Raw genomic sequence first — 25,261 nt, 5'->3', positions numbered from 1 at the left:
TTCCTCTTACATACTTAAGTGGTGATAATACATTTACTTGACAGAAAGAAAGATAACGTATATAAAAGCACTATGTAAACTTTCTTACGTATTTCAACACAGAGAAAGAAGCCAAAAAGGACTTAACGTTTTACTCAATTTCTAGCATGTTCTGTGAGGGTCTTGAAAATAAACTGTCCTTTTCATACGATTGTCTTTCCCTTTATTCTTTATAGAAGAGTAAATTTGGTTATTCAAGTCCTCAAAATGAAAAGGAAATCTGGAATGGTCCAGAATGGCTGTAGTTGGCTCCCTCTGCTGGCCTCAGAGCAAGATCACACTACCTGAGACTAAAAGTTCAAGATCAGCTGTATGTTTATTTTCAGGGATGCGACTGTAACAATGTGATGGCATTCCATTTAAATACAAAAAAACCATAATTCATCTCCATGTTATATATCTGACAATTAAAAGCAATTTGTTTATGCCTATTTTTTATTTTTAAGCATTAATTATCTTAAGGTTCAAATTTGGAAGGTTTTTTTTGTACAAAGGCTAGCTGCCCTCATTTTTTTTTTTTTTCAAAATAAGTACTTTAAAAGATTTTGCTGTCTCTACAGTTAAGGCTGAAATAACACTGAAAACACTCAAACTTGCATTTTCCTAGATTTTCTTTGCTACCACTAACTTTTGCAACCACATAATTTACTTCCAAACTTACAACGTTGGGTACACTAACTGTGAATCACTTTTTTTGTATTCAAAGTCTTAGATTATGTATATGAAAGCTAATTTATTAAACCTTTGTACACAAAGATGAACGCACCTGTATAGCAAACTTATATGAAGAATGAAGTTACAAAAAAAGTAAAAGTGTTATTAAAATTGATGTGTGTAAATCACTTACAAAAATACCCCAAATGGGATAAAGCTGCTCATCCCTGATTTTTCTCATTTGGTTGTCAGAGTTGAAATATGCATTTAAAATGGTTAGAATTTTTTTCTTTTTAAAAAGTGATATATTAAACTTATATACAGGGTAATTAGCAAAATGTAGAAAGGGAAATCAACGTACAAAAGACAGATAAAAACCATCACTCCTGACAGACACTCACGACCCAAAAGTAGTATAAACCTTAACGAACTATCTCTAAACCAGCTCGGACTTACATCCCGTCCCCGCAAGTTTTTAGCAATAAGAATAAAATATAGTAAACCAGCAAGCCCGGTCTTTCTGTTCTTTAAAATAGGCCCGACTTAAGGCCACAATTAAGCCTTGGATAGATTTTTGAACATGGGAGGGACAAATAGGAAAACAATCTCATCTCCATTTGGTACTAATGAACAGAACACAAAGTTACAGATAATTAAATAGCTCGTGGCGCTTTGTCAAGGAGTTATTCAGAAGCCTTTTTGTTTTTCTGCTGGTTTCGGGGCGAGTTCTTTAACAAGTTTCTTATCCTGAGGTACATTCCAGTGGATTCTGCCATGTTCTCAAATTCAAACGGCGTTATTCCAGTTGCAAACTTGCTCATGTCAGGTACAGGACTATGAACTTTAGTGGCTGCTGAAGGACTGGAGTCCACACGAAGGAGCTTCTGACTGCCTCCATTACTAATGTCACAGTTCGACACAACGTTGCCATTATCAAGAAGGGCATCACCTTTAGAGTCCATCTGAATGGACTCTTCCTTTTCCTTCTGGCAAAGCAACGTCGGCTCAGAGTCTGGGCTCAGAGAATGTTCAACTTCCGACTTTTTTGTACAAGTGTCTGGTACCTCGGGCTCATCAGGCATCTGCTTTTCAGAGGGTTTTCCCTCTGGGACAGGGAGGTCTAGCTCATTTGGACAAGGCGAAGAGGCAACCGAATTCCCAGTTAAAGGTGTGTCCACGGGAATATCGGAATCACTGTTCACACTCTCGGCCTGCTCGAGGGCCGCCCATATCCGCCTCTGCTGCTCTTCAAGTTCTTCCAGAGTCAGTGAGTCCTCATCCATAGCTGCCGACGCTGTCCTGGTCTGGGGTGAGTCGCTGGGAGTCGGTGGCGGGGTGCCCTTGGGGAGCGGAGGGGTGAAGATGGGCGGCGGAGTCCCCTGGGGCAGAGGAGGGGGAGTGCCAGGGGGCAGCGGTGGCTGAAACTGGAAAGCTTCCCCGCTGGGAGAGCCGTGAGGGACCTCCGCATCTGAAAGAAAAAAGCTGTGATACTTCCAGCTGTCACAGCAGTTGGTGTCTGAACTCAGGTGTGCCCGGAGAGTCACCGGCTGGAGAGGGGACGCCCTGGAGGCTCCATAACCACCAGCACCTGGAAGGAACGCCCGCAGGGAGCGCCACAGGCTCTTCCGGCACCAGGAGCTTGAAGGAAAGGGAAATCCACCCGTTGGCCCCATGACCCATGCAGCGTTTCAGAGTGAGGGAACAGAGAGTGGGCACGGAGGCCGGCCGGAGGCGCGAGTGGTCCCCAGGCTGTCTGCGGGAGCTGCAGAACGGGGTTCCTGGGAAAGTGTGGTGGGACAACGGCTGGAAACGCTGCTGGCGGGACTGCTGAAGGAGACAAAACTGAGGAGACGGGGTGGGGTACACTCTGGCTTATTCCCCAGTTCTGCACCTCTGGTCCTGCCTGCCTGCCTCAACTGCAGGTTCGTGTAGCTCACGGGTCAATGGTCATCACCACCTATATGTCCCAGACGCAACAGATCCGACCTTTTCCTCGAATCCGGACTCCGCTCCTTCATGCTGTTCCCACTATGGTGCCACCAGTGGTATCTGGCTGAAGTCTCCCACACGGAACCTGCCAATCGCCAGAGAGGCCCTCGTCTCCCTCTGCACCCCGCCCCCAGTCCTCGGCTCCCTGGGGCCTACTCTCTCTGGCAGACCGTCGCAGCCAAGACATTATGTCAGGAATCCTGGCATCGTCTGTGCTTTGGACTCCTCTTCCTTATATCCATTCTCCAAACTACTATCTTTGTGAAGCATGAGTCTGGGCCCATTAACCTTCCCACTTCATTAGAAACCTTCAGTGCTTTCCATCAGGACAAAGGCTGATCTGATCTCCTCTGTGCCTCACAAGGCCCTCTGTGACCACGAATTTGCCTCCTTGCACCACGTTATTTCTTCTGCCAGGCTGAAACCCCAGGTGTCACTCTGCTTTTGGACCAGTGCGCCGTGATGTCTCACGCGTCTGCATCTGCATTTCCCATGGACTCAAATGTCCTAACCCTGCTCATCTCCATGGTAAATCCCTGAATTTATCCCTCCGGACGCAGCTCAAAGTCCTTCTTGATCGGGGTCTACGACCTCATCCAGCACAGCTGCCTGGTTTGTCCCCTCTGACACTAAAATAGGTGTAACCAGCTCTGGGGCTCTGTATGGATCACCACAGGTCACCACATTTATATCAAAATGGGATTTATACCTCTGCACGCCCTAGGTGGCGCAGTTTCCACGCAGAGTGGAAACTAAGGGCGGCAGTTGTGTCTCATGAATCTTCCTATCCTCAGGGTCTAGTAGAGGTATCCAAAACAGCACAGGTTTTAAAAATTAGGCAAATTCAAAAAATATACTTTAAAAAAGGTTGGGGGGAGCCTGGGTGGCTCAATCAGTTAAGCATCCGACCCTTAGATTTCAGCTCAGGTCATGATCGCGTGATTCGTATTTGAGCACTGCTTCGGGCAAAATAAAAAAGTGAGAATGGACACTGATGTCAGGCTGTAGGTACTAAAAGCCTGGCGTGTGAACTCTGGCATCAAGAACTCCTATGGCTGAGGGGCGCCTGGGTGGCTCAGTCGGTTAAGCGGCCGACTTTGGCTCAGGTCATGATCTCGTGGTCCGTGAGTTCAAGCCCCGCGTCAGGCTCTGTGCTGACAGCTCAGAGCCTGGAGCCTGTTTTGGTTCTGTGTCTCCCTCTCTCTGACCCTCCCTGTTCATGCTCTGTCTCTCCCTGTCTCAAAAATAAACAAAACGTTAAAAAAAAAAATTAAAAACAAAAAAGAACTCCTATGGCTGAGACTAAGCAGTGTAAAAAATTGGGGAAAATGGTTTGGGGGGCTTTGATTTTGGATTTTAAGGGGATTTAATCTGTGACCTTTAAATTTTCTCTGGGAATTTGAAAATAAGACAGGTGAATCCCTCACAATCAAATCAGGGCAATTTACATTAATAGATAGCATCTTATTATTAAGGTATCTACATTCATTTTATCTTCTTTTTCCTTTTTTTTAAAGTTTATTTATTCTGAGAGAGGGAGAGAGCGAGCGAGCATGTGTGCAGGAGGGGCAGAGAAAGAGAGAGAGAGAAAATTCAGCGCAGAGCCCAATGCGGGTCTCCTGCACATGAACTGTGAGGTCATGCCCTGAGCCAAAACCAGGAGTCGGACACTTAACAGACTGAGCCACCCAGGTGCCCCAACATTCATTGTATCTTAATGTTGCCATTTAATCTCACTTCAAAACATGTGCCAGCTATAAGGACCAAAGTGGCTGGGCATATTTTAGGATGGGAGGTAGAGCAAGGAATGAGTTTTCAGTCTGGGACTCAGAGCAGCTTTGGAATTTATCAAGTTAACATAAAGTTCTGATTCATTCCAGAGCTTTCTGGGGGCAACATCTAAACTACACCCCAGCAGTCCCAAGGGGAAGCCCAAAGGAAGCGTGGACAGTTCTAGAGGGGGGGGTCTCGGAAAGGTGCGTGCATGACTGTCCTGACCCACTGCTGGCTGACATGCTGAGAAGGGCTGTCACAGTCCTGCATGGCCACCACTTCCATGGTTAAGCCCAGAGGATTAAGAGAATAAAAAGCCAGAGGAGTATCAGAGGGCAAGTCCTTTGTTCCACTGTGCATTTCCAGGAGGGCAGGTTTTCCTCATGGTCCTTCTTCCCTGGGAAAGCCTGGCTCAGCTCTGCCCTTCCTCCTCTTGGGATAGAGCTGCCGAAGCGGGACACTCTCCACTGCCTGTCCCAGGGCCCTGCCCCCATCCGAGGGCCTGGTCCGGATCAGGACCACTGGGACTGGGCGGCAAGGATCGCCTGACTCAGGAACTCAGTTAACCGGCCGGCATGGCCCTCACACCAAGCTGTCTCCCACCTTACCTTTTATCAGTACGAGGGGGTGTCACTCTCATCTCCAAGGACAGAATCAAAGCATTTCATTAGTGCTCAAACCGGCCCAGCCTTCCTCCTGGAACTCAGGAGCGTGCACAATCCCTCTACCTTCTCAGTGAGATTGAGACCACAGGAGGAGACCCACCTGAGTCGAGCTCCATGTCCGCGGGGGAGGCTGCTGAGCTGCTCTCCTTCCTCTGCTTCTTTGGACTGCTTGGGCTGGACTGGGATGAAGACCTCTTGCTGCCAGACCTCATGCTCGGCTGATGGAGGGGCCAAGCCAAGCACAAGTTAATGGGGCAGAAGAAGGAGACTCCAGTCCTTCCCTTCCACCCCGCAGAAAACCAATGTGGAGCAAAGCGTAGGTAAATGGTGAATGTAGCCGCCCTTTTCCTTTGGATGCATCAGAAGGCACAGAGTGCTTTCGAAGCAAAGCCAAAGAGCAAGAAGACGCTGATGAGTTACAAAAGTCCACCAACAAAAGGCAATCAATTTTTATCAACCTCACCCTGAGAAGCTATTTACCGCTTGGAAGTTAGAAGTCAGGTAATTGGCAAACACGTCCTTCTGCTGACACGCCTGCATCGGTATGGACCCAAACATCCTCCATTCCTAATGGTGAGAAGACAAGGAAAAAAAACAAGCCTGTATTTGGAAAACATCATACTTTGACATTCTGTAAAATGGAGGTCTCAAATTACATTTCCTTTTCTGGGGAATTAACGAAAAGGATGGTGCATTGAAGGAAAAACAAAACAAAACAAAAAACCCAGCCACCCAACCCTGCCGGCAACATGATCGGAAGTGAACACTAAAAGCTTACTTGACAAAATCACTTGGCCCCAAAAGGTTCCACCTACTACAAGCAGAAGCTGTACTCAGTGACGAGCGGACTCTCTTCCGGCCTCCCTCTCCCCGTCCTTGCAGGCACTGGCCCGGCTTACAGGGTCCCTCAAGGCTCACCTCTCCTACCACTTTCCAGCTTCTGTTCTTTCCCTTTCCAAACCCGGCACTCATCTTTAAGGTTCAACATCCCTTCCTTCTCTCTCATCTCTATGAGCACGTGCAGTAGGGGTTCTCAAGAAGAATCATTTGGGGCTCCTGTCAAACCTCCAGATTCCAGGGTCAAGTCAGTTAAGTCTAAGGGTGGGACTCAAGAATGTGCATTTCCGGGGTGCCTGGGTGGCTCAGTTGGTTGAACGATCGGCTCTTGATTTCAGCTCAGGTCATGATCCCGGGGTTGTAGGATCGAGCCCCGTGTTGGGCTCTGCACTGAGTGTGGAGCCTGCTTAAGATTCCCTCGCCCTCTCTCTATCCCTTTCCCTAGTCACACCCACTCTCTCTAAAATTAAAAAAAGAAAAAAAAAAAAAAAAAAAGGGCACGCCTGGGTGGCTCAGTCAGTTGAGCGTCCAACTTTGGCTGAGGTCATCTCATAGTTCACGGGTTCAAGTCCACGTCAGATTCCCTCTCTCTCTCTGCCCCTCTTCCCCCCCCTCAAAAATAAACAAACTTAAAAAGGGATGCCTTGGTAGCTCAGTTGGTTAAATGTCTGACTCTTGATCTTGGTTCAGGTCATGATCTTGCAGCTTGTGAGTTTGAGCGCCATGTCAGGCTCAGTGATGCTGGTACAGTGCTGCTTGGGATTTTCTCTCTCTCTTGCTCTCTCTCTCAAAATAAACTTTAAAAATATAATAATAATAACAACAATAATAGAAAAATTAAAAAAAAAAAAAAAGGCATACTTCAACCGAGCACTCCCCAGAGGACTCTGAGGTCGGCTGGTACTAGGACCATTTCCAGAGGCACTGATGGTTTGTGCCATGCAGTTTAGCTCTTAATTAATTACATACTTGTCTTCATATCTGTTCACTAGACTCTAAGGTCGGACCTTTGGTTTCTTTGCTTCCCAGTTCCTACGAACACCTAAAAATGCATTTTTTTATGCAACCACCACATCACGTGCCTAGGTGGCTCAGTCCGTTTATGCATCTGACTTTGGCTCAGGTCATGACCTCATGGTTCAGGAGTTCGAGCCCTGTGTCAGGCTCTTCGCTGACAGTGCAAAGCCTGCTTGGGATTCTTGCTCTCCTTCCTCTGTCCCTCCCAGGCTTGGGCACGCACACAGGCGCGCTCTCGCTCTCTCTCTCACGATATAAATAAATAAACTTAAAATACAACCACACCATCACCACAACAGGTCATTGTTGAGTCTTGAAATAGAAGATGAAAGTTGGAAAAGATTAAATAAATGCAGAAACCATTCTCATATGGAATGAGAAATTTTACTTTGGAATGAAAAAAGCGGAAAAGGAATTACTGGATAGGAAAAGGAGTTATATTAACTTAGATTTATTAAAGGCATAAATTTACTTTCCAAGTAATTCCAAAGAACTTACAATACTGCCTCAGAACCATCCCATGTTTTTAAAGCATAATTTTAGAACAGTTTTAGATTTACAGAATTTAATCATTTTAACTCCTTTTCGTAGGGCATAAATCAGAAAAAAATTTTTTTGAATGAACACAAGGTATCACTTAAGATTCTAGACAACATATAGGAAGTTACAAAGCTGAACAAGTAACACATTTACTTCTTCATGTCACAGTGTAACTGCTACATAAGCTAACGATTCTTTTTTTTTTTATACGCTAACAATTCTTAACAATCCTTACAATAATGTTATATCCCATAAGAATAAAAACATGGTATACTTACATCTGGAATTCCTCTGGGAGTAGATATATTAAAACCTGGATAGTTTACCAATTTCGAGAGATCGTAAGTGACACTTTTATTCTGTTGTGCTTCTCCAGCTTCTGTTTCCCCATCAGCACCATCTGTCAGAGACCATCAGAAGGATAACATTGCTAGATGCCAATATAAATCCCTCCCCGGACCAAAAGTATACTAGGAAAGTACTTATATTCAAGGCAACAGAATTATTCTGAGAATAATTATTCTGAGAATGGCTTCAATCACAATGTTCTGGATCATTAGATTAGAAACTTTTAAACAATGTGGACAGAATACTTTGATAGTAAATGAATATTGAAAATCTTGGAAACCTGGGTTCTTCCATGGGTTTCTTAGAAGTCTAGTTTGTGCTGACCCAATGACCTGCCTGATGCTCTATTCCGATGTCTTCATTTAACAAACATTTATCTAAGTCTTATCATGTACCAGATTGTGTTTTAAATGGCCTGTAAGTATTAACTCTGGTAATCTTCATCACAACCTTAAGAGGTATGTACTACTTTACAAAACCACTTTACAGATGAGAGAAGGATACTTGGGAAACACTTTATTACCTTGAAAACTACTAAGTAAATCATACGTTTATTTTGCTAGTCCTATGGTGTCTATATACGTAAGGTAATTAAATGGTTTATGAGAAGTTTCTCTTTATAGAAGTATCCTAGCTAATAAGCTAAGAAGTATTAAAAGAATGAGTATATAACCATTTTGCAACCCATCATTAGCAAGTATAGACAGGCAACGACCACCAGTGACTGATTCCATCACAATAAAGACAGGGACAGAGGAACGTGCTAAAATAACACACCATGGAGATGCATCAGCAAAATCTCGAAAACCCGAAAGGACAAAATGTGGCTTTGTTAAAAACAAGGGAGGGTATCTATAGATTAAAAGAGGCTTAGGATGGCTCAGCCAATTGAAATATATCCAAAAGACTTCAACCATCCACAATGTTTATCCAAAGAATCTCTAATCAAACAAACTAAAAAAGAGAGAGAACTTGAGAAAACAACAGAAATTCAAGCACCTACAGAAAACTTGAATGCCTGCATGACTTGGGGATATATTAAAAGGGCTGTCCTAAATACCTCTTTGGTACTAACTGAAAAGGAGCAGCTTGGTGAATTTTTAAAAATATTTTTAGGGGCGCCTGGGTGGCTCAGTTGGTTGAGCACCTGATTTCAGCTCAGGTCGATCTCACCATTCGTGAGTTTGAGCCCCGCATCAGGCTCTATGCTGACAGCTCAGAGCCTGGACCTACTTTGGATTCTGTGTCTCCCTCTCTCTTTGCCCCTCTCCTGCTCGTGCTCTGACTCTCTCTCTCTCAAAAAGAAATAAACATTAAAAAAAAAAAGTTAAAAAAATAAACTAAAAAATAAAAATATTTTAAAATATCTAGGTAATATAGAGAAACATTTTCATTTTTAAAAGATTTAGGGGATTAGAGATAAACTATAATCTCAAGGCCAATCCTCTTTCTTTCCCCGGGGGGAACCACTGTTGAGTCTGCTGTATGGGTGAAGACTTTTTTAAAAAGTATTTATTTAACATCTACCACATTGTGGGTACCGTGCTATATGCCAGGGGATATACTGGTGAATAAAATATGAATGGTTTTAGCAATTACAAACCTGACTGTCTAGCTAGGAAAATAGAAGTAGAGAAATAGAACAGAGAAATAAATATATAGGGCATGAAAGAAACAGACAGGGTCCAGTGATAAAAGACTGGCAGGCCAATGAGAGACATACTTAAATAAGGTGGTCAGGAAAGGCTTCAATGAGTCTGAATCTAAAATCTAACTGAAGGGTGCCTCAGTCAGTGAAATGTCCAACTTCGGCTCAGGTCATGATCTCCCAGTTTGTGAGTTCGAGCCTCACATCAGGTTCTCTGCTGTCAGCCAGGAGCCTGCTACAGATCCTCTGTCCCCCCTCTCTCTGCTACCTGCTAATGCTCTCTCTCTCTCTCTCTCTCTCTCAAAATAAACGTTTAAAAAAATACTTTTGGGGTGCCTGGATGACTTGGTTAAGCGTCTGACTTCGGCTCAGGTCATGATCTCATGGTTCGTGGGTTGGAGCCCTGCATCAAGGTCTGTGCTGACAGCTCAGAGCCTGGAGCCCGCTTCGAATTCCGTGTCTCCCTCTCTCTCTGCCCCTCCCCACTCACACTCTGACTCCCTCTTTCTCTCTCTCTCAAAAATAAAGAAACATTAAAAAAAAAACCAAAACACTTATAAATCAGTCCTCAGAAAAAACATAGAGCACTGTTTCATCCACGTGGGATTCTCTGAATGACATGATAGGTATGTTGGGCAGAAACTCAGCATTGCACAGAGAGTTTGCCATGTCAGCTCACAGATGCACTCTCCTCCTTAATTACCACAGGGATCCCACAGCCCAGATCTACCACGGTTTAGTCAGCCATTCTTCTTTAGAGCCTTAATGTTGCTTTCAATTTCTCACTATCATATTCAACGCTACAAAAACACATACACATATTTTCCTTGTGCACATGTGTGATTATTCCTCTATAGCAGATACCTAAGGGAGGGGTTCTAGATTACGAGAGGATTTATGTATCCTGTATTTTAGGTCTCCTGGCATTCACTGATGAATAGATTTCTGTTACCACTTCTGAGCAAGGCAAGAGCTTATGAGGACCAGCTGGAGAGCTGATTCTTTGGCCTGCATAGTCAAATATCTGGAGCAGGTCCAGATAACCAACCATCTGGTAATTCTTGAGGTTTTAGTTCCTTCCTTGTAAAACGAAGGAAACACCATTGTGATAGTTTTTAGTTCCCTCAGCACACACTGATCAAGCCAGCCATTCCTATCAGATATTACTGCAGCTCTCTCATTACACACACGTGCACGCGTGCACACGCACACACACACACACACTCTCTCTCTCTCTCTCTCTCTCTCTCTCTCTCTCTCACAATAACATTTGGGCCGACTTATCTAACTTCACATACTATACCTTTCCCATCATAGAGCGCAAGCCCGGAGCCCTCCAGCTCGGCTTCCTTGAGCCACCCCGGCGGGTACCCCAGCTGGCGCATTCGATATATAAAAGGCGGAAGGCTCTTGTCTGTCACGCCCAATGCATCCTGAAGTTCCTCGCTATGTAAAAACAAAAGAGGAATAAAAAAATACCGTATTCTTGTTTGGATTAAAACACATACCGTCCCCGATGTGTTAAAACAACTCCGTGTCGTAGGTTCCACACAGTGACCCGGTGCTTAACAGATACACGGTTGAGATTGCAGTGAAAGTTTCTGAACGAACAGATGCGCATTATCTAGGCGCTGCTAGAGCAGACCTCCACACCGACCACCGCCCTCCGGATCACACCGACCATCACCCTTTGGATACACAGAACATTCCAAATACTGATGAAGTCGAAATGACGTTCTCCACTAAAATGACAGAGGTACCTAATGACTCCCGGCTTGAATCTTCCAAATCTCTCCTCCACCTCTTCCGCGTGGTATCGCTGCTGAAAATTCTGACTGTTTGTCTCACTGCAGGCATCCAGATATGCTTTTCTTTTTTCACTTATCCGAGCAGCATTCCGAGGCTGGAGCATAACGCAGTTGAGAAAAATGGTAACGAGCAGTTTAGAAGTACTTCAGAAATTAAATAAAACTAAACACTGTTTCAGGTCAAGCAAACAAACTATTCCAGTTTTAATGTGTAACAAGTATAAAAGACAGTGTAAATATTAGAAAAATACAGCAAGGAAGAGAAGCAGTCATTTTAATTTGTTATCACCTCACTATTATCTTAACCTAAAATCAAGTTTTTAGAATCAACTCTAAAAATTAACTCTCATATTTCATTCATCTCAAATACAGAATACTGTAACAAGTTATTAGTTTTAAAAATCCAATGTCTTAAAATTTAAGTACAAACTTGAAAAGCTTTCAAATTCAAGGACCGAAAGAAAGTTATCGCAGCTAGCTTCTTCATCTCACACAATGCCAGAAATGTGCTGAAAACATTAGAAAGCTCTAATTCAAAGATTTTTTTTTTTTTTATAGGAGAAAAATTTACCATTGGGCAATCTTTCATTTGATGTTCTTCAGAACCACAATTGAAACAGTGAGGCTTTGGCCTATTTGGTCAAAAAACAAAGATGTGCATAATGTAAATTAGACATAAAAGCAAATCAATACAATTATGACAGCAAAGTGTATCAGAGAGAAAGAAAGCACGCAGATCACAGATTACAAACATCTGCAATAGTGAGTACGCTTTCACCTCCTGTACTCAGTGGTTTAAACAAACAGTACTTTTATCCGAGTCTTTTAACCAAGAACCCTTATGTTCCCAACTAATCTGTCACCTCTGGGTTTTGTCAGTGGTTAATAACAGAAGAACCGAGGCAAACAGATTGTATTTCCTTTAGGTGACTCAGGAAGGGGCAGATGGTTATAAGACAGCAACCAAACTGACAGCAACAATGACACTTTCCACCCACCCAAGCATATCAGGCGTGAACCAATGAATTCCAATAAACAGATGACTAATTTAAACATTTAATATGTCTACATATTAAAATTCTAGCTCAATCTATAACTTCTTTATAGTAAGCCAGCAATAAAGAATATTAATTTTTCAAGCTAAAAGAGTTTATGGTTTTGGTTAAAAAAGTTTTAAAAAGAAGAAGGAAACAAAAACAACTCCCCACACAAACCTTTTTGCCTTTACTTGTATTTCTTGCCCTTCTAGAGAAACAATGTGGCTGAAGACTTGCTGGTACCTTTAGTGAATTTTATTAAGGAACAGTTATCATAGTCTGCAAAATTTGGTAAATTTTTTTAAAAGGTGAACTTAATGGCAAGATGCATAAAAGATCTTCATTCACTATGTAGGATACTTAGGTATTTCCCATCCTTCGGTAAGCTGAGGGTTTTCATTTAGAAGCGGTTGCCCCAATTTATCAAGGCAAAAATTAGTAAAATACAGGACACTTCCTACAACCTGCAGAAAACAAGTCAAAAAATATTGCTATTTAAGCAGGAAAAAAAGACATTAAATAATGTAAGACTATGATTAATTGTTTTAACGCTTTAATTTTGGAGGAAATGATTAGAAGTCATACTCAACTCCCTAAAGGAGCCAGATTTGGAGGTGCAGGTAAAAAGCTCCATCTTTAAATGCCCCTGTGTTGCCGAGGTCACAGTTTCCCTCTCCAGGAGATGGTGACCATCAGCTGCACTCTCCTCAGACTTCAATCACCCGTCTCCTCGCTTCCCTTGGCAGCAAGACAATGCAGAAAAGTATTTACTATTTCCTTCCCCTCCCGCTCACTCTTTTCCTTCCTCTCCAATTCGGGGGGCGGGGAGGAATTCATACAGAAAAGTCGAGAAAATGCTACAGTGAACACCCAGGTATGTACTTACTCTCTTAGATCCAACAATTGTGGATACCTTACGTGCACACACACATACACACACACACACAGGTACACGCGCACACTTACTTTTTACTGAGCCACCGGGAGAAAGCAAGCCACCACCATCATCTTAGTCTAAGCCATTATTGTCTCTTGCCTGAGATTAATATGGTAACTTCCTAATGGGCTTCCAGCTTCTACACATAACCAGCGACAGACTACTTTCGTGACACTTCATCCCTAAACACTTCAGAATGGGTCTTCTGAGCACAAGAACATTCTCCTACAAGCCACAATACCACTGTCACACCTAAGAAAGTTAATAAACTCTTAATATCATCTATATCCATTCTGTACTCAGTTTTCCCAACTGGTCCCAAAATGCCTTTTCTAGGCTTTATTTTTTTTCCAAGCAAGAACTTAATTAAGGTTCACATGTTGCATTTAGATGGTGTTGATTTAATCTCTTTTCCTCTAAACCAGCCCCCCACTTTTTTCCTCAGATGGCCCTGCCATTCTCTCTTGAACATCTCCAGAAAGGCTTCTGCCTCCTTCATGGTGCTAAGCTCCCCCATGGGCCCCATGCAGCCAAATTCAGTGGACGGCTCAGTCTTCACCTTAACCTGTCAGCAACGACGGACACAGGTCAGTCATTTCTTCTGGCTTCTGGGACACCATTCTCTCAGTGTTCTTTCTACCTTGCTGACCAGTCCTTCTCATCTCTCCATCTTCTGTGAGACTCAGTCCAGTCCCCCTCTCTACCTGCACTCTTGAGGTGATTCGTCCAGGCCCATGGTATGAAGTACGAGGATATGGGACACCCCAAATATCCGGTTCTGCCTCAACTCCAATCTTGTAGATTCAAGTGCCAACTGACAGGTTTCCAGGACATGCAAACTCACCTATGAAAAACTGAACCAGATTCCCATTCCACTCCAAAGCTGCGCCTCCCACCAGTTTTTCCCATCACAGGAAAGGGAAGGGCCTCATTCTAGCTGCTCAGACCAAAAACCTGCATCGTTTTGACGACTCCCTCGCTTTTGTGTTCTATGCATCCAATTCGTCAACACGTTTGGTCAGTTCTACCTTCAAGGTAGATCCAGCTTCTAACCCCTGCTCACGTCCAGCCCTGGTCTTCTAGACTGACCTGCCATCTTCTCTCACCTGAGATCAACAGAGTCACTTAGCCAGTTTCCAGCTTCCAGATGTAACCAGCTACACACTGTTCTCCACAGAGAAGCCAGCTCTTTCAAAAATTCAAGTCATATCACGTCACATTTCTACTTAAAATCCTCCAGGGACTTCTCATCTCAGAGTAACACCCAAAGCCCTTACTATTGCTCACGAGGCAATATAAAGATTTCGATCTGCTCCACAATCAGAAGGCCTGGATTCACGCCCTGGCTTTGTCACTTACTAGCTAAGGGACTCAGGGCAAGTTACTTAGCTCTCCACATCTGTTTCCTCATCTGTCAAAAGAGAATACTAGTAGTACCTTCACGAGCATATCTGTAATGAGCTTCGAACAGTACCTGGTAAGTAGTGAGCAACATGTCAGTGTGCCCTTCTGACCCAGGGCTTTCCACTCACTGTTCCTACTGCCTGGAGTCTGGAATACTCTTCACTGCATGATGGTTCACTCCCTCAATTTATTCTGTTATCAGCTCAGAGAGGCTGTCGCTATCTACTCACCATACAAACCAAATGCCCCACAGTTACCCTCTAAGTCCTTAGCCTCACCTATTTTCTTGCCCCACTAGAATGTAATTCAGTGAGAGCAGAGACTTTGCCCTTTTTCTTCGTTGCTGTCTCTGGAACCCAGAAGGGTCCCTGACAAGGGAACATTCTATATTTATTAGTATTTATTAAAGAAGTAAATTAATAATACACAATAGTCCCACTTTCCAGGCAGGTACCACTCTCTAGCCCAGAACCCTAGAGTTAGAAGGGACATGAAGAGTTACATAGTTCAAATTCTTTCTTTAAAGCGCCTTGATAGCATCTCAGTCTTTGACTTCTTCGGGTAATGTGGAATTTGCTTTTCTTAAACGAGTCCGACCACTTCGTATTCACATCTCTGACAGAAGTTTGCACTGAAGGCTGAGTTGCACTGTGCCTGCTTGTGGTCCACGCAGTCGCTGGTCCCGGTCCTCCCACCCGGCACCACACAGAGTGATCTAACATGACGCCTCGATCACATCTGCAGACACACGCTATCCCCTGTCAATCTCTGCAGTAAGGCTGTGGGCCCTTCACAGTCCCAGCGGCCCCATGTCCTTAAGATTGTGGTAGGTCAATGGGGCACGTCACTCCCTACACATGAAAACTAGTCTGCCTCGAACAGAATCCAGGATTTCGTCATCATCTTAAAAAAACCGAAGTTGCAAAATCACGCCGCTACATTGCACTGACACAGTGGAATTCCGCACAGGTACCAAAAGGCCTAAGGGTAGGCTTATCCCTGTGATGCCTCTTCGATTTTTCACCCGCCATTTGAGTTTGTCAACATTTTTCATCTCCTATCTGCCATCTGTTACATTGCTTACTTATCCTTCCCCATCTGTACGTGCAACAAGCACGCGCTCCAGATCATCATCCGCGTTCATGAAACGCACGTGCAAAAAAAGTTCGTCAGGACAAAAATAAAGTCCTCCAATGTCTGTCTATCGTGTATCCAGTAATTATTAGAAAGTGAACCATATTATCTAGAGGCTGAAGCCTAAACTGTTGCTTGTAACAAATTTCATGAAAGGGTGGTGATCATCTGATGACACATGGCTATGCCACCTTATCATTTCAATGCCACCCAAATGACACAGGATAGAAAACATGTTTTTGCAGGATTCAAAACTAAAATGTCCAAACTTACACTAAAAGCTTCCTTGTTGTTTTTAATGGCACACGATTCTTCCACTTTATGGTCCTCTTCTAGCATAACACTAGATGGCTAACACAAAGAAAAACAGTTATAGAAGGTAACCAATTTTTAACTAGTTCAAATTTCAAATATTAGAAATTTAAACACACCCTTTATTTTCTCATACATACCACTAAGGTATATAAAGTTCTGAATTCAACACTGTCACAATTACGGTAAGTTTGAAAGCTAGGGAGGTTTGTGAAATAAATTTCACAAGAGGGAGAATTTAAAAATTACAAAAGATACAAAAGACAGCGCCTTCTGAAGCATTAGTGTAGACTATGCCTTTTGTGTTACTGAATATTAATTCATGTATTAAATTGAATGAATTAAATATTTAAACTCTCAACGCTGAAAATGACAAAGTAGACGATCTTAAAACCAGATAACCAGAAAGACTAAAACATTTATGATTTTACATTAGTGGTCAATACTGATAGAACTCTCATAGACCTCCCTCCACTACAAAATTCTGAAGTGCTCCTTGAATCAAAACTCCTTGTATGGTTTTTATTGTTAAATGTATTTTGTTTCTTAAATCTTTTAAAAATTGTATAAGAGATGTAAAAACTCAAGGTGATAAAAATTTAATTACTCAGAATTCTCTGTTCTCCCAATTCTCAGGATACACAGCTAACAACCCTTATTTGACAGAGTCTACTTACCATAACTTTTAATTAAAAAAAAAAAAAGCCCAGAAATCATAATTCTGATTTTTTAAAATACAAATTCACGCTCTGTTATTCACGTAGTGAAATTTCTCAGATTTCTTTGGGCATGCTATTGATTTTTTCCAATAAGCAGAGGGGAAAATAGAATAGCAGGTAAACCTATTGGTTTTAGAGAAAAATAATTCATCTTTTATAAACTCCAGAAATACAGATTTTTTTTTTCTGCCTTAAAATTAATTTTCTGCCTCAAACCACATGTCCAAGTGAGGAAATGGGGGGGGGGGGGTGGTAAAAGACTAATTTTGAGTGTAGCCAGGTCTAGGACTCCCCCAAGAAAAGGAGCCACAATACGCCTGTGGCTGTACTGGTCAGACCAATGAAGGAAGCCCAGTTGCAGGATGGGAGGTGAACAGTTTTAACAATCCTGTTTTTTCTTTTTTTAGTTGTACTTGACATACAATGTTATATTAGTTTCAGGTGTAGGACACAGTGGTTGCACTTAGTCATTTTCATGAGGATACAAGAGGATCCCTGTGGCCTCATAGACGGCAGTGAAAAGCATAACCTGTTAATCTTAAAGTCTCTTAAGTTTGAAATACCTGGGGCAAAAGATTAAAGGAAGTCTTTTCCACATCGTTTTTCTGCTGTTCCTCAAATCTTTTTACTAAATTTGACACAAATTCCTCTATTTCTTGATGGTATTGCCTGCATGAGAGGACACAACAGTCAGAATGCAGAGTAAAACACTGAATAGACTGAAATCTTATGCATTATTAGAAGATGTCAGGAGTAAATGCCGTTAACTTGATTTTCAGAGGTTTATCAAATCACTGATTCTGTAACAGTCAGGAACCTATTCCTCAGAAAAAGAAATATACATTGTTGCCGAGTTAACATAATGATTATGGGAACCTAAGGTAGTGCTAGCCATGTAACAGTGGCAAATATTGGTGCTGAGAATAAATGGATTTTATTTATAAATTTTACATATTTAAAATTTGAATACATAATCTATATAAAGCATGGTTCAAAATCCAAAAGAAGTAAAGGGGTTACATAATGAAAAGCTTCCTTCCTGGTCTGTGCCCCGGCCACCTTCTCTGCAATGAAAAGACAGCCAGTACATTCTTCCTATCTTCCTCCCAGAGACTCCCTATCCACACAGAAGGAAATACTATATAAATGTTAAACTGGGAAAAAAACAAAAAAAACCCAAAACACCAAAATGCAATGGAAACACAAAATGAAGCAGAGAAACTACTGAGGTCTACTTTCTCCAGCTTCCCAGGTCAAGAACCGCTTTCATCAACTATTTGTTAACGCTCGGTTCAGGAGGGGCCCGCGGAACCCAGCTTGGCCGCAGTGGGGCAGCCATCTTGCTCTTCACCAGACTTGATCTTTCAGGTCTCTTTAGCTCTGACACTCCAAGATCTCTGCAGGCAAAATGGCAGATACATGGTGCAGAAATGAGATTGCCATGAGCTAGAGTGGACGCGGATTCAAATCCAATGATGATGACAGTGCTCACGCCCAGCTGTGCCCAGCACCTTGCTACTGCCACCCTCACCATCCAGCGTCCCCACACTGACAGTGGCAGGTTCCACCTAGGCAGAGATAGGTAGGTGATGGGCCTGCCACACAGCTAACACTCTAACTAATATGTTACCTTCTTTACCTTGCCTAGTATGCAAGATAACGATTATGCTTCAGTGACTCAGGAGAGGGGCAAGCAACTGTCTGAAATGTCTACGACCACGCTCTGCGGAAGGGACAGGGCAAAGTCTCAAAACATTTCAGAACGTTCTAGCAAGCACTGGAGGAATACACTGAGTTACCCTAGACCCCAGCATGCTGGAAGGTTTGCAAAGGTCTAATTCTCTTTCACACATTCACACAAACACAAAATTATGTGGGTAAGCTTTGAAGACAACCAACAGGGTAAACCCAGTTATCTGATTCTGGGGGAGAAACGACTAACATTACTTATTGCTGTGGTACCAGTTGTTATTTTTATTAGAGGCTATTGGGCTCTTATAGGTACTCACTTAACTACCTAAGAAGTGGTTACTATTAGCATCTGTTTTCCAGTGAGGAAACTGATATGCAGACAGGTTGTGACCTGCCCAGGTTCACATATGTACAAAGTTAGGGCCCAGATTCAAATGCATGTTTATAGACTCTAATGTCCTTGCTCTTAGAGTGCCTGGGTGGTTCAGTTGGTTGAGGTCATGGTCTCCTGGTTCATGAGGTCGAACCTCACATGGGGTGAGCTTGAGCCCTGCTTCAGGCTCCACGCTGATGGTGCAGAACCTGAGTGGGATTCTTTCTCTCTGCCCCTCATTCACTTGTGCCCTCTCTCTCTCTCTCTCTCAAAAAAACAAAACCAGAAAACAAAAAAGCCCCACGATTCCCTAAATTTTAAGCAAAAGAATAAAAATGGAATAAGTACAAATAAATACAGCATACTAATGGAAGATGTTGTTTCATTAACACATTAACTCATTATATGTAGAAAGGGGAAAATTACTTACTTTGAAATAACATTGTTCATAAAGAGAATCTGTAATAAAGGTCCATCTAACTTAGTATCGTTCACCAATATTCCACTAAAACAGAAATTAAAACAGTCTTAGAAGGTATTAAGAGTAAAACGCGTACATGTATATATGAACACATAACTTTTGTAATTCTTAAGTACCAAAGATAATATTTTACAAATAAGATCAAGAACCACCAAGAACGCTTGTTTTCTCAAGAAAAATCCAAGGTTCATCAAATTTTACCTAGTTTAATGGTTTTACACAGAGACATCCCTTACATATTTTTAAAAATATTTCACAAAAATGGAGTGCATGGGTGGCTCAGTCAGTTGAGCATCCGACTCTTGATTTCAGCTCAGGTCATGATCCCAGGATTGTGGGATTGAGCCCCACATGGGGCTCTGTGCTGAGCGTGGAGCCTGCTTGAGATTTTCTCTTTGCCCCTCCCTTGCTCCTGCTCTCTCTCTCTCCAAAAATAAATAAATCTTTAAAAAAAGTTTTTTAAATATTTCACAAAAAATTTAAAACTACGCTTAATCTTCCAGTTTTCAACCAAAACATTTCTTTATCTAATGGATCATTTCTTTACAAGCCGGGGGAAGGGAGGGTCGGAATAAACCAGCAGGTTACAAGAATATATTTCTTAAAAATCAGAGTGACTTTAGCTTAGTAATATACAAGGAAACACTTCAGCCTCTTCAAGGGCAGAGCACATTCCATTATTCCAAATCCCGGATTCTAAAGCAGAAATGTAAAAAGTATATTGTTCTTGTTCCTGGATTTGATTTTCAATTACTGCAAAAAAAAAAAAAAAAAGAGAGAGAGAGAGAGAGAGAGAGAGAGAGAGAGAGAGAGGGGGAGGGAGGGAGGGAGGGAGGGAGGATGTGTGTGGCTCTGGCTGTAAAATCTGCACAATGCACAATATCCAATGTCCCGGTGCTAATCTGGACCAGCTGACTCTCAGATTCCTCCTCTGCCCACCTGCCTCCTATTCCTTTACCTGTGCAGCATGTGAAATAAATCAGTTTATATTTGGAATTGCTCAGATCAAGAAACAAAAGTAAAATATGAAGAAGTTCAGAAGTTTGCTTGAATTTGCACAAATTTCTTTTTCAGAATACATGATGGTTTTTAAAAACCACACACAATTGCATAACTCCTTGACTGGAGTCCAAGCACAATCAGCTATAAAGACATTCAGTTGGGGAAATATGAATATGGACTGAGCTGGGAATGTTAGTAAGAAAATCATACCAGTTGCTGTGATAGTTGTGTTGCGATTATGCATGAAAAAGTCTTGTTTCTAAAAAGTTACATGTTGAAATATTTAGAGTACAATGTATATATGTGATGAGAAGGAAATATGGCAAAATATTAACTGTTAAATCTAAGTGATGAAAACGTGTTAATTGCACTGTTCCTTTTCCATACATTTGAAATTTTTCATAATATAAAGCAAAAAATAATATTTAGCGGACAAAAAGGAAACTTCTGATCATGACAGTTCCAAAAATAAGGATTAAACCAAGAGACTTGGGGTACAAAATTTATCTAAATAATTTTATTTCTTTTTGTTTCTAAGTTTTCTGTAGCATGCTTTATCAGTATGACATCACAAAGAGCACAAATTCTAAAAGAAAAATTTTAATTTATTCCTTTTTTAGGATACTAATGCTTGCCTCGTGTATTGGCAAAGCCTATGATGCTATAATCATTTAAACTCAGGTGATTATAACCCTTTTGTAAATAAATATTTGTTTAAATTATCAACTCTAAAGTGTGCTTACCTACCTCTGAATATTAAAAACAAATGGGGCACCTGGGTGGCTCAGTTGGTTGTGTCCAACTTCAGCTCAGGTCATGATCTCACAGTTCCTGAGTTCAAGCCCCACACTGGGGCTGGGTTTTCTGCAGCCAGCAGAGAGCCAGCCCGCTTCAGATCCTCTGTCCCTTTCTCTCTCTGCCCCTCCCTCGCTCACTCACACCCTCTTTCAAAAATGAATAAACATTAGGGGCGCCTGGGTGGTTTAGTCTATTAAATGCCCAACTTCAGCTCAGGTCATGATCTCCTGGTCCGTGAGTTCGAGCCCCACATGGGGCTCTGTGCTGACAGCTCAAAGCCTGGAGCCTGCTTCAGATTCTGTGTCTCCCTCGTTCTCTGCTCCTCCCCTGCTCACACTCTGTCTCTCACAATCAAAAATGAATATTTAAAAAAAAATTTTAAATAAACATTAAAAAATATTTTAAAAATTATGATTTTCAGGCACCTGGGTGGCTCAAACATCTGACTCTTGATGCCAACTGTCATGATCTCACAGTTTGTGAGTTCGAGCCCTTCATCGGGCTCTGCGCTGACAGCATGGAGCCTGCTTGGAATTCTCTCTCTCCTCTCTCTGTCCCTACCCCACATGTGCTCTCTCTCTCTCTCTCAAAATAAACTTAAAAAAATTTTTTTTAATTATGATTTTCGAGGAATCCCAGTGATATTCAACACATTTAATATCAAAGCAACAGCGAGTTTAGATCCACAAAGTGTGCTCACATAGAGGAAGGAAGGTAGGGCATGGGGAGCTTTCCAAAATACATCTGAATTCTGAAATTTTATTTTTTTTTATTTTTTTTTTAATCTTTTTTTTAACATTTATTTATTTTTGAGACAGAGAGAGACAGAGCATGAACGGGGGAGGGGCAGAGAGAGAGGGAGACACAGAATCGGAAGCAGGCTCCAGGCTCCGAGCCATCAGCCCAGAGCCTGACGCGGGGCTCAAACTCACGGACCGCGAGATCGTGACCTGGCTGAAGTCGGACGCTCAACCAACTGAGCCACCCAGGCGCCCCTGAATTCTGAAATTTTAAACCTTTAGTCACCAATGTAGCCGGTTACTTCAGCTGGTACCAGAAACAAAAAAGTGCATGTACCATTGCATCAAGGCACCCCAAATTGTGAAGCATGACAACACGATTCCCCATGATAAATATGTACTTAGACAAATATTTTAGATTTACTGACCTGTTAAATTTTTTTAAGAGACACCAGCATTTAATCTTCTATCTGTTAAAGTCAGAGGTTTGAATGCAAACCTACTCACTGTACTTTCTTCAACAGCACATTTATTTCTCTTTCTAAAATGAAATCGTGCATCATTCCTATTTATGAACATACTTTAACTGCATAAGTAAATCTTCAGCTGGAGCAATACTGTAATCTTAACTGACGTCCCAGAAACGTTTGTGGAGTAAGAACAGCTAGCTCGGCAAACCGGCTTGTTTGAAACATTAAGTCAAAATTTTTTGGATGTGCTTCACAAATATTTTTACCCATTAAATCAGCCTAAAAGTTATTCAGGTGAGCGCCTGGGTGGCTCAGTCGTTAAGCATCTGACTTTGGCTCAGGGCACGATCTCACAGTTCATGAGTTCGAGTTCCATACTGGGTGAGCTCGAGGCCGGCTTCGGTTGAACGTGAGCACCAGCTTGGGGTGAGCTCGAGCCCCACTGCGGGTAAAACATGAGTCCCACTTCTCTCTCTCTGCCCCTCGATCACTTGCGCCTACTGTCTTTCTTTCTCTCTCTCTCTCTCCAAAAAAAAAAAAAAAAGAAAGAAAGAAAAATCCAAATCTTAAAAAAAAAAAAAAGTTATTCAGGTACATAACATGACTCAGTATTTGTATATGTTGTGAAATGACCACCGCAATAAATCCAGTTAACATCCCCCCAAAATAACAAATTAGTTAAAAATTCAATGCAGTTGTGAGATTTCAAATTTTATCCCCAGAAATTAAAAATAAAGCATCATTACTGATTTCTTCGGAGTATACTGAAAAATAATACAAAAATCCTAAATACTCCTTTTACAAAAAAATTATAGCTAAATATTAACAACAGGATAAAAAATAAAAGACAACAATAGTGTAATTGCAATATCTCGTACCTCGGTCGAGTCAGAATGTTCAATTTTCTTTTAAGTTCTTGATGTTATTACTCGTTAAGGAATACAAGCCCTCATCAAACAACATCATAAATAACATAAAATTTAACTACTCACTCTCACTTTTGGCGTCAGAATGTTAATATCAAAAGACCTGCAAATATCTCGAGAATGACACACTTAACCCAGCTCCTGTTCAGTTGCAGGGATAGGCATTTAAACCTAAACATTAAAATAGTTTTTTCATCTCTTCCAACATGGATATTTAAGACAAGGTCATATAGTTCAAAAGCGACTGACAGACCTAACAGACCGAACCAAAAATGTTATTCAAACAACCGTACCCCATCAGAAGTTAAACAGCAATTCACTTAAGAAAGGGCAGCATGATAAGCGACAAAGTAAGTACAGTAAAACAAACTGCTAAGGAAGGAAAACTCTAGGATGGAAACTATGGATGCTCACAGTACAGTCCTTTCAACTTCTCTGTATTTCGAAGGTTTACGTACAAAAACGTAGAGGGAAAAAGCATCACGAAACAAAAAAATCAGACTTCAAAACCCTTCAAAAGAAGGGGGCGGGGGGCGCCTGGGTGGCTCAGTTGTTTAAGCGACCGACTTAGCTCAGGTCGTGATCTCACAGTTCGCGAGTTCCAGCCCCGCAGGGGGCTCTGTGCTGACAGCTCAGAGCCTGGAGCCTGTTTTGGATTTTGTGTCTCCCTCCCTCTCTGCCCCTCACCCGCTCACACTCTGTCAAAAATAAACAAACATTAAAAAAAAAAAAAAAACCTTCAAAAATGATTGACCAACCGCTTTCAGGGTTTCATTTGAACTGAAATCATCGGCATATAATTAAAAAAAAAAAAAAAAACCCACCTGTAAGAATATAAATAAACATACTGGCAAATCTTGCCAGAAAAGCTGTAATCATGTAACGAAGCCAAACGGAAACTTGGCGCGTTTTTCCCAAACCTTTGCGACGGCACCTTCACCACGGAAAAGTCGAAGAACTTTAAAATGAATCCCCAATCTTAATCAGGCAATTAACCATGTCTCTGTGCATGCCTCAAATCCTTGAACCCCCAACTCTACCTCCTAGGACCACTAGCTTCTGCCCCGCCCTAAAAAACAGACCTACGCTAAGGGGCTGAGTATCCGGTTACCTCCTAATACACAACTACAGCATGACTGCATGAACTTAAGCTTGGCCGCAAAAAATAAAATCGGATAACGACTTTAGAGAAGAGGAGAGAAGCGGTAACCAGTCTGTAATGTAGCAGTCTGAAAAAAAAGCCCTAAAAACCAGCTCCAGCTTGGGGGACGGGAAGAGCGAGTGTAGTCCAGGACACCGAACCCAGGAGAGGAGAGGCTGGCGCCGAGGCCCCCGGTGCTGCTTACGCAAGCGAACCCTCGACTCTCAGCCCTCAGGGAGATTATTCGGAATTCTGGCCCCCCTGGAATTTCCGCCCGCGCCTTCCAGGGCTCGCCGCCCACCGCACGCCGGTGACCGGGCCCAGCGAGCGGGAAGGATATTCTCGGCGCGGAGCTGCTCGATGGTTTCCTCGCACTGCCGAAGCCGCTCCCGCAGCTCCGCGTCGCCGACCCCATTCTCGTCCTCCTCGTCGCCGTCGTCATCCTTGAAGCGGGTGTGAACGGGCTTCGGAATGGATTCCTCTGGGTGGTCAAACGCCTCGAACAGCTCTAGGTCGCCAAAATCCACCTCCGCCGCCATCTTGGGCTGTGGGAAAGATTCGAGAAGAGGCGGAGCCGGCCGCCGGGCCGGGGGCGAAGGTTGTAGGGCGGCACCGCTCGCTAGGGCTCCGGGCCGCGCTTAGCCACCCGGTAGGGTTTTCTCCAAACACAGGCCGCGAAGTTGCACAAAGGGCGGGCCAGTCCCGAGAGACTACAACTCCCAGAGTACAGTGGCGTCTCTCAGAGTCACTTCCGAGGTTGCTCGGGAGCGTGGCATG

The 25,261-nt window shown here is 42.6% G+C and overlaps 1 protein-coding gene and 1 non-coding gene across 6 annotated transcripts; both read right to left on the bottom strand.

The window, feature by feature from the left end:
- Nucleotides 1-336: 336 nt before the first annotated feature.
- Nucleotides 337-25,261, bottom strand: ZCCHC8 (zinc finger CCHC-type containing 8). 5 transcript variants are annotated; one of them, XM_003994621.6, is made up of 14 exons: nt 24,825-25,261; nt 23,296-23,338; nt 19,357-19,431; nt 17,425-17,530; nt 16,104-16,181; nt 12,716-12,819; nt 12,533-12,598; nt 11,890-11,950; nt 11,271-11,413; nt 10,814-10,956; nt 7,793-7,914; nt 5,601-5,687; nt 5,221-5,338; nt 337-2,161 (listed from the first exon to the last, which is right to left on the bottom strand). In XM_003994621.6, exons 1-14 carry the CDS (start codon nt 25,021-25,023, stop codon nt 1,377-1,379), a joined length of 2,130 nt encoding a protein of 709 aa, XP_003994670.1. In that variant the 5' UTR covers nt 25,024-25,261; the 3' UTR covers nt 337-1,376. The 5 variants fall into 5 exon arrangements, with proteins under 5 accessions (XP_003994670.1, XP_044897286.1, XP_023097126.1 ...); XM_045041351.1 differs by having other exon boundaries at nt 23,296-23,333; nt 24,825-25,250; XM_023241358.2 differs by lacking the exons at nt 23,296-23,338; nt 24,825-25,261 and adding an exon at nt 23,758-23,911.
- Nucleotides 18,557-18,691, bottom strand: LOC111557399. Its single transcript, XR_002737447.2, has one exon. It is a non-coding gene; the product is annotated as a small nucleolar RNA SNORA9 (small nucleolar RNA).

This window comes from Felis catus, chromosome D3 (assembly GCF_018350175.1).
Source record: "Felis catus isolate Fca126 chromosome D3, F.catus_Fca126_mat1.0, whole genome shotgun sequence".
Lineage (NCBI taxonomy): Eukaryota > Metazoa > Chordata > Mammalia > Carnivora > Felidae > Felis > Felis catus.
This window is presented reverse-complemented; position numbering and strand designations above follow the sequence as displayed.

Bases quoted from the DNA above. Each gene is read 5' to 3' on its own strand.
- ZCCHC8 (XM_003994621.6), bottom strand. From the start codon at position 25,023: ATGGCGGCGGAGGTGGATTTTGGCGACCTAGAGCTGTTCGAGGCGTTT. The intron at 17,531-19,356 runs GTAAGTAATTTT...CCTCTCATGCAG, and splicing joins ATGAACAATGTTATTTCAAA to GCAATACCATCAAGAAATAG. The intron at 7,915-10,813 runs GTATAGTATGTG...GGTCTCTGACAG, and splicing joins TGCGCTCTATGATGGGAAAG to ATGGTGCTGATGGGGAAACA.